Below are 9,508 nucleotides of genomic sequence, written 5' to 3' on the forward strand. Positions count from 1 at the left end.
TTTCCTTAAAACATATAGTGGCCCTTACATTCATCTGAGAACACATATCTTACCAGTAGAGTATTATCCACGTGTCAGACATGCTATAAGCAACAACAACTAAAAGATGACATTAATTTAAAGTGTCAAAATAGAACTTGCATTACCTCAGTATTAACAGCTTCCATTGGTCTTTTCTTGATTTCTCCTATGTCCAAGTAGCTAGAAGGGAACAAAAAGGGTTCCTTTTACAGGTTTGAAGTCGGTTACATAAAATGTTTAAGCACTATGAAAAGGTAAAACCAGTCAAGGGAAAGGCCTAAGCCTGAGCAGAAATCTGTACGTACTAGATCATGAAAGTGGCATTCACACAGCCTCACCAACCTGAGCTGAGGCCTAACCCTCAACACTGAGGGAATTAGTGTGGAAAACTGCACTTTGGTTAGGAAGCACAACTCCCTTAGCAGTAGTCACTATGGACTGACTTTCTTTCTCCCTATCCCTCTCCATTTCTCTACTCCTGTCCCCTTTCCTGTCCCCAACCCCTTCCCTTGTCCCTCTCTCTCTTCCATTCTTATTTCCTTTATTAGAGGCAGGGTTTTATACTAAAACAAAGCTTGAGCTCAATGTGTTGCCAAGAGTGACCCTGTCTTTCTGATCCCCTTGCTTTCACCTCCTTAATGCTGAGGTGACAGGCGTGTGACACCATACCTGTGTTATATGGTGCTGGGGCTCAAGCCCAGAGCATGTGAATACTCTACCAAATAACCCACTCTAGCTATTTAATGTAACTCTACTCAATGAATCCTGTCAGTTCTAGTAATTCCATTCATTACAGAAGGGAGATCGAAACAGTGAAACCTAGGAAAGACAGACTGCTGTGTCAAAGTAAGGTCTGGGAAAGACTAGGTAGGTTTCCCAGTGACACTGGCATGCCCAGTCCTGTGGGGTGGCTTGGGCATTGACTCAGCTTACAGACAGAAGGGGACAGGGCTAGTTAGCCTCTGAGACCCTTATCATCCCATTCTTTCCACTACAGATACTGACCAGGGACTGGTGGCTAGACACAACCTGAAAATGTGTTACCATTGTCAAGGTAGCCCATCGGTATGACCCAATGCCAGTTTAAATGCTTGCTAAATTATCTTATAAATGAAAAAAATCTAAGTAATTATTTTAATATAAAAATATAAATCTAGCTTTTAATTTATAACCGCAATTAAAATCTTAACTATCTTAACTACTGTAGCAGACAAGTTGTCAAAAGAAGAGTTTATTCAAATGCTAAAGGTACCCACCATCGAGCCTGACTGAGTTCCGTCCCTTGACCTATATGGTGTAAGGAGAGAACTAACTCCCCAAAGTTGTCCTGTGACTGCCACCTTTACACTGTAGCACACACATACCTACACATAAATGTACACAGTAATAATAAATGCAATAAATCCAAATTGATATATTAGAATTAAGTTTGGTTATTGAATATGTTCACGATTGGCTAATGTTTGGGGTTTTTAACAGAATGTTAGTAAATTCAACTAATTATGAAATCCAACTACATTTCCCTATGCAAATAACAATTGTGTGCACAGTGGATCTCAGAAATGAAATGAGTCGTTTGTGATTTTGCTAGAGGTGTTTCTCTCAAAAATAAAATATTCTGTTGTATACAGGAGAATGTCTCCTGTTTTTTATTCTAAATGTTTCAGACCTAACACATTAATAGAGGTGAGACAAGTCCAAAATTGTATGAGAACAGTTTTAGAGGTGTGTATGTGCATGTATGACGATTTGTGTTGTGTATGTGTGTGGGAGGGCATGTGTGACCATTTGAATGTGTATGCATGAGCGTGTGTGTGTGTGTGTGTGTGTGTGTGTGTGTGTGTGTGTGTGGAGGTTGATGAACAGTTTTGTAGAGTGGGTTCCCTCCTTCCATCTTCACATGGCTGCTGGAAGTCAAACCCTAATTGCCAGGCTTACAGCTCAAGCACCTTTCCCCACTGATCCGTCTTATTGGCCCCAAGGCAAGTTTTGAGAAAAGCTTTCTAAAAGAGCTGAAAAAGAAAGATTTAAAACCCACCTGAAGTTTGGATATGGCATCAAAAATGTTAGAAATGTCTAAGTGAAAGACATCCTGGAAGGAAATTGATCTTCTCCTTCCGACAAGTATTTTGCTGTCTTCCCCAACATTATGTTGGCTCACGGTGAAAGCCCACGAATGGCACTCAATGCTCTTCAGACTCTTGTTCTATTGGTTGCTTTGGTTGTTACATAAGCACACAATACTGAGCTTCAAACTCATTCATCACTTACTCCTTCTTAGGGTCTCTCACTACAAGCACAGAGAACTCCAGTGATGGCATGGAAAACTAACCATGGGGGCTTCGATAACAAACTCGGCTTTCGTGTGCTTATGTGTGAAGTAAAAGCAAATATTAACCCTGTGCATCTAATATATACATAAAAAAATGGTTTGTCAAACGGGTTCTGTTTGGTTTAAGTTGTATTTTACCATTCTGAGTTGGTAGTACCACACCAACCAAGAGAGGCATGAATGATTAAAGTCTACAATTTTCAGCTGTTCCAATCTGAATGAGATTTCCATTCTGTATTATTACTGTATTATATGTATTACCATTATGTATTATAATAAATATGTGTTGTTAGATATTATAATATATATTATAAATTATTCTGTATCTAGGGGTTGTTTTTGTTGGCTTCACAGTCATTGGAGCTCACACTGCCCTGATTGGATTTGAATTTACTCTGTAGCCCAGACTGATCTTAAACCCCTGTTTTTTCTGCTTCTATCTCCCAAGTGCTAGGATTATAAATCCTACTACACCCAGCTATGGGAATAATTTAATTCAAAATATAGACATAATGCAAGATGTCAGAATACAAGAAAATTAGTTTTTACTAATTTTTCCATTTTAAACATAGGGTTTCATATATCCAAGGCTGGTCCAGTACCACAGAAAACCAAGTTTGGGCTGACCTTGAACTTCCTGTGTAGCAGAAAATGATCATAATTTATGACTGTCCTGTTTTACCTCTTAAGGAATCAAGTTATAGATGTGTGCCACTATACAGGGTTTTATGCAGTTCTGAAGATCAAGGACTTTGTACATAATGGGCAGCACTCTCCCAAATGAACTACATCCCCACCTTCACCACACTGGCAAGAAATTGACCAGTGTTTTCCAAAGATTTGCCCAGGAACACAGCCGTAAGTAGCTAACAACGTCTAAGTCCTCTGTTTCAAGTTCTAAGTTTCTAGAGGTGGAGGCAGGATATCAGGAGTTCAGGGTCATCCTTGGATACCTATGGGGTTAAAGACCAGCCTGGACTACATGAGACCCTCTCAAAGAAACAACACAAGAATGGTTCTAAGTTAGTAGGGTTCCGTTGAGCTCTTTTCTTAAGAGTTAGATAAATCCTGTCTAAGGTAAGTTTCAGAGAAGGAAGAAATGAATTCAGAAGTATCCTTTGACTTTCATAAAAAGAATGTTTCTGTTCCCAGAGAGCAGGGTCCCTAACTTGTGCAAGTCAGAGAGAGCAGGCAATAATAAGGAACTTTTGTAGTATTTTGGAAAAAATGCTTCCATACAATTAGAAAATAATCACAGAAAACAGATTTATAGTAAACATCTTTTAACTTTTGGCTATCCTGGGACTCAAGATAAGCTTACATTAAAATGTTCTATTTTAAAGACATAGAATATAGAATTATCTATGATTCCACAATTCCACTGGTAGATACAACTGAGAGAAATGAAAAGTGGTAAACAGACGTTCAGAGAAAAATTCTTCATGACATCCCCAAAGTGAGCAACCCAAATACCCATCGGCCACAAAGGATGAAGGGAAACCATTAGCTCCATATCATGGAAAATGTTCAACCACACAGTGACACAGACACACTGCAGTGGAGGATGACCCCTGAAAGTGTTACGGTGGCAAACAGAACAGACATGAAGTCCACATGTCATACTGTTCTATCCCACAGACACAGGAAATAGCTTAGTGCTTGCCTCACGCCTGGAGGAAGAAGAGGTTGGGAGGTGCCAGTTTCTTTCAGGGAGTGATCAAAACGTTGTAAAACTGGATTTCTAGTGATGGTTCACAACTTTGCAAATCACTGAAATGACTGGATTCACCAAAGTATAGGTAGGTCAGTAAAGTCTTAAAACAATCATGGAGTGTAGGTTACTATCCTGTCCACTCCTGACAACTCTCAGCTCTCAACTCCCCATAAACTTAAGCACTTTTCTTACTATACCTGTCTCTTTATGATTTGCATTAAAAGCGCAGGTGGAAGGTCCTCAAAGACAAGTCACCTCCACCGACCTTAAGCCTCCAGGCTAACTCACAGCCATTTAATGCTTTGAGAGAGCTTCCTATCCAGAAAGTCGCCTGTGGATCTTAGAGATTAGACATGGGCCAGACACAAAGCCAGTGAACTTTTCCAGACATTTTCTAACACAAACACCGAGGATACAGGAAGAGGGCATAGCACCTGGCTCTGTACATTCTGCTTGCAATGAAGGAATTCAAACAATGAAGAGGGAAGTCATAACAGAGCAGCCAGCCTTTGGTTTAATTCGTTAAGGTTTTTTTTGGGGGGGGGGCAGAAAGAAAGAAAAAGAAAGGAAGGAAGGAAGGAAGGAAGGAAGGAAGAGAAAGAAAGAGAGAGAGAGAGAGAGAGAGAAAGAAAGAAAGAAAGAAAGAAAGAAAGAAAGAAAGAAAGAAAGAAAGAAAGAAAGAAAGAAAGAAAGAAAGAAAGACACAAACCTGTAAGCCACACATTAGGGGCTAAGGCAGGAAGACTGCAGATAGTTTTAGGCCGGCCTGATCTAGTGAGTTTCGGACCAGTGTTAAGATAACAAAATAACCCCCCTGTTTCTACAATTTATCCATTCGCTTAAAATCTGCACCTACTGCTACTGAAGTTAAATTCCTTCTCCAGTTTCAACTCTACCAGCAACTGCTGGAGGTCGCCTCCTATCAACCACACCCACAGAGCCCAGGGCACACACCGACTCACTTGAGTTTCTTGAAAGCTTCCTGGCCCCCAGCCACGTAGTTGCCCCCGCTCTCTATCTGGTCCAGCTTCCGGATGCGGTGGCCCGTCCTCGGGGTGTAGATGTTCCTAACTGCCCCAAAGGGAGCCTGCACACCGCCGGTCACTTCCTTGAGGAAGATGTCGAAGCTGGACACCTTCTTCTCGTGAATGACGACGCGGCGCCCGGCGAAGAACGGGTCCCCATTGCGGTACACCAGCACACTCTTCACCACCGGCTGCGACAGGTGGCTGGACCTGGGGCTGGGACCGTTCATCTTCCCCGCGGGACGCCGGGCCCTCAAGCAGTCCACCGGCCTGCAACACCAGCTCGTGGACCGCCTCCTGCAGGGACAAGGAAAGCTACCCGCAGGTGAGGAATGGCCAGCCGTGCGGGGCCAGCCCCCGCAGGTGGCGATTCAAGGAAGGCGCGGCACGGGCGGCCAATCAGCGCTCGCAGGCTCGCACACCTGTCTCTCCCGCCCCGCAGCATCAAGGTGTGCTGTCTGGGAACCCACGCCGCTCGGGCTTTAAACCTCTGCGCGAGCCGGGGCAGGAGGGACAGCGTCGGCCGCGCGCGCACTCAAGCGCGCACACATGCACCCGGACTCAAGTACACAGTATTAACATGGCGAGATTCAGTGCCTAGCATCTCGTCTGCGTCGTTTCTCCCAACGGCTTCATTTTTCTTTCCCTCGTCTTGCACTCAAACGCCACCTACTCATTCGCTCTCCCTGTCCCCCCCAAAAGCCATTACGATCCCGACTAAGGTTGCCGGAATTTTCCTTTAAGGAAAACAAAATACTTAAAAGTGCATTGAGAAGTTCGGGCGCTGTGACACACGTCTGTCATCCTAGAATTAAAGCAGCTGGGACTGGAGGATTGCCTCGAGTTCAAGGCCAGTATGAACTACCTAGAAAGTTCTAAGTTAGCCTCAATTATAGCCAAACTAAATTAATATCAATAAACTAAATAATCTGCAGGCAGAAGCAGAGAGACGACTCCTGACCCCGGCGCTCCGCTCTGGCCAGCGCCGCCCAGTGGCGAGCCTCGGGTGGGACCCTTCGCGGTGGTACCTACCGACACTCGCGGGCGGTGGGGGAGGAGCTGGGGGAGGGGCTCAGGTGGGGGCGGGGCGGGTTGCAGACTCTGGGGCCAGCAAGGTTGTGAACCCTAAGCGGCCGCGCGTCTCTAGCACCGGTGCTCCCGCCGCCGCCGTTAGTGTCTTCAGAGGGCCTGCCTAGGCCCGCCGGGAGCCCAGTTTGTTTTTTCTCGCCGTTTCCATAGCAACTGCAGCCTCGCGCGGAGAGCTAGCCTGTGAACTAGGCTTGGAGCGCGCGCCTGGCTCCCTTGAGCTTCTCTGGCTGCCTCTAGCATCGAAGTCATGGAAGTAAGAGTGTTGGGAATGAAGTTATCTTGCCAGTGCTGTGCCAGGGTGGAGCTTGGACACCTGCACATAGCTAGGTAGGTGATACCCTGCCGTATTTTCTGTGCTTATCATGTGACGAAGAATTAAAGAACACTTGCTGTGCCCGCAGTCTCCATGCTGGCTGTGTAAATTATTAGATCAGGCTGTGGAATCTAGATAGAGTGGAGATTTAATCAAAAACTTCGGTAAAGCTGCAGATGGTGGAACACGCTTGTAATCTCAGCACTGGGAGGACAGAAGGCTGGAGGATTAGCCACAAGTTCAAAACCAGCCTGGAACAGAGTATGATCCTACCTACCCCGCCACCAACAACCCTTTCCTCCCCTGCTCAAAAAGGCAAGCAAGCAAACAACAAGAACCTCAGAAGGGCCAGGAGTGCTGACATACCTTTACTCCCAGAACTAAAAGTAGAAGCTGGCGGTTCTCCGAGTTCAAGGCAGCCAATGGGGCTAAATAGTGAAACCCTGTCTCAGAGAGATAATAATAATAATAATAATAATAATAATAATAACAACAACAACAACAATAAACTTCAATACAGCCACTTTGTCCTGTCCAGTTTAGGGTGCAAATAAAAACATAGATATAGTTCGCTGAAATGAGGCAAACCACTGTTCCCCCTTACTCCTACTAAGTCTTTTGTACATTTTTTTAAGCAGGCATTGCTTTTTGAACGGGCAATGCTCCCACAGGCTCATGTAATTGAAGACTTGGTCCCCAGTCAGTGGAGTATTTGGGGTGTGTGGAATCCCTTAAGAGGCAGGTCTTGAGGTTTACAGACGTTCTGTCCAGTCTGTTTCCTGATTCACATAGCGGTGAACAAGCAGCCACCATCAGCTCCTGCCGCTGCCATGGGACCGCATGCCGCTGTGTTCCCTAGCATGATGAACTGTGTGCAAGCCCTCAGACGGTGAGCCAAAATAGATCTCTCCTTACTTCACTGTTTCTTGTGAGGTGTTTGGTCACATAGATGAGAAAATAGCAACAAACAACAGGCAGTAACAACAGCAGGTGTTCCTAATTCATTGTATTTGAGAAAAAAAATAAATTTTTAAAACTGTTCATTAACCATTTAGCAATGTACCAAGCATTATGTAAGGCACTCTAAACACATCATCTAATGTAATGCTCACAGTAATCCTCAGATGTAAAAAAGGGTTCAGAGAAGCAGGAAATTTACCTTTAGTAAGTTATACACAAGGCTTCAAACTCCATCTGCCCCCTTACAGAACTCCCTTACCCATGCTGACATAACAATATGAAACACCTACCAGGGGTTTGCAACCCCATAAGAAGAACAACAATAGGGCTGGGGATTTAGCTCAGTGGTAGAGCGCTTACCTTGGAAGCACAAGGCCCTGGGTTCGGTCCCCAGCTCCAAAAAAAAGAACCAAAAAAAAAAAAAAAGAAGAACAACAACAATATCAACCAACCAGAACCCCCAGAGCTCCCAGGGACTAAACCACCATTCCAAGAGAACACAGGGGTGGACCCATGGCTCCAGCCGCATATGTAGCAGAGAATGGCCCTGTTGAGTATCAATGGGAGGAGAAGCCCTTGGTCCTGTCAAGGATCAATGCCCCAATGTAGGGGAATGTCAAGGTGGAGAGGTGGGAGGGAGTTGGGTGGGTAAGAGGCACCCTCATAGAAGCAGGAAGAGGTGGAATGGATAGCGGTTTTCTGGAGGGGAAACAGGGAAAGGGGATAACATTTTTAAAATGTAAAGAAATTATACAATAAAAGAAAAAATGAGAAAAAAGAAATATGAACCAACATGACAGGATTATAATATGGAACAGAACAATTGCAGTCCCCCCCCCCCCAACACACACACACACCTCGGAAAGGACTTATACAACTCAGGCTAGCTTCAAACTTGCTCTACAGCAGAGGATCATGTGAGCCTCTGGTCCTCCTGCCTCTGCCTCCTGATGACTGGAATTGTAGGTGTGCTCTGCTTCTGCATGCACTGCTGGGGATCAAACCCCGGGACTTCATGCACGCTAGGCAAGCACTCTACCAACTGAACCACATCAGCGGCCACAGAAATGTCTTAGTTAAAGTTGTAAACTATAGTGGCACCTTGAGCATTGATAGTTTTCAAAGGGTCCAAGAAAACTGAATAGCACGGAGAGAGTAAGAGGGGAACTTCAGGATCTGGGGACACACAGGTGGAAGGTCAGTGGGGAAAGAAGATGTGAAGTCAGTTGAGCTCTCAGACCTCCAACAGTGTGAAGCTCCCTGCTACCCACGACAGCCCCACCCAGAATGAAACTGCACAAACTGCTTCCCAAGGCAGGAAGAGAGCAGTACATGGAGGTCACAGTCTTTCTGGGTGTGGGTCCCTAGTCACCAGTCTGTGAAGCCACCCACATCTGTATTTCATGCCTTTTATGATGATGTCTCAGCCAGATTTATTCCTGACTCCACTCTTGATCATGGAGTCTTAAGATAAAAGCTTACCTCCATTTTGGCCTCCCTGTATTGAGTAAAAAGGGTAACAAGAGAAAACCACTGAGTACCAGCTTCTTCCTTTCTTCCATGTCCTGCTTTGTGAGTTGTGGGGTCAGGGGCTGCTGCTACAGTTCCTGTCACCTGCCACCATGTGTTGCCCTCCTCCATTAAGTCATTTATCAGGTACTGGGACAAAGAAATGAGAAAGCACCACACATTTTCTTAAAATATTCTCTTTTTCTTTGTTCCCTGTGGAGGTTTGACTAAAGGGATCCCAAAGGCACACAAGGAGTGGCACTGTTAGAAGGTGTAGCCTTGATTGAGTAGATGTGGCTTTTTTGGAGAAAGTGTGTCACTAGTGGGTGGCCTTTGAGGTCTCAGAAGCTCAAGTCTGACCAATGTAGCATTTTCTTTCTTTCTTTCTTCCTTTCTTTCTTCCTTCCTTCCTCCTTTCTTTTCTTTCTTTTTTCTCTTCTTTCTTTCTTTCTTTCTTTTTTGTTGGCAGTTTTTGTGGTTTCATTTAAACACAAACATGCACACAAATCATCTGTTCACTTTTTTCACTGTGTAGCCCGGCGTTG

The 9,508-nt window shown here is 44.7% G+C and overlaps 1 protein-coding gene across 3 annotated transcripts in view; it reads right to left on the bottom strand.

Moving 5' to 3' along the window:
* The window catches only part of Dcdc2a (doublecortin domain containing 2a), a 172,124-nt gene extending 165,792 nt beyond the window's left edge, over window positions 1-6,332 (bottom strand). The window contains exons 1-3 of one of the 3 annotated variants that reach the window (XM_087590074.1): window positions 6,125-6,332; window positions 5,030-5,389; window positions 147-201 (exon numbers count right to left, since the gene is read on the bottom strand). In XM_087590074.1, the coding sequence (XP_087446200.1) occupies window positions 147-201; window positions 5,030-5,322 (348 nt within the window). In that variant the 5' untranslated portion in view covers window positions 5,323-5,389; window positions 6,125-6,332. 3 annotated transcript variants of the gene reach the window in all.
* Between the last annotated feature and the right edge of the window lie 3,176 nt (window positions 6,333-9,508).

Source organism: Rattus norvegicus, chromosome 17 (assembly GCF_021556685.1).
Source record: "Rattus norvegicus strain SHRSP/BbbUtx chromosome 17, alternate assembly SHRSP_T2T, whole genome shotgun sequence".
Classification (NCBI taxonomy): Eukaryota; Metazoa; Chordata; class Mammalia; order Rodentia; family Muridae; genus Rattus; species Rattus norvegicus.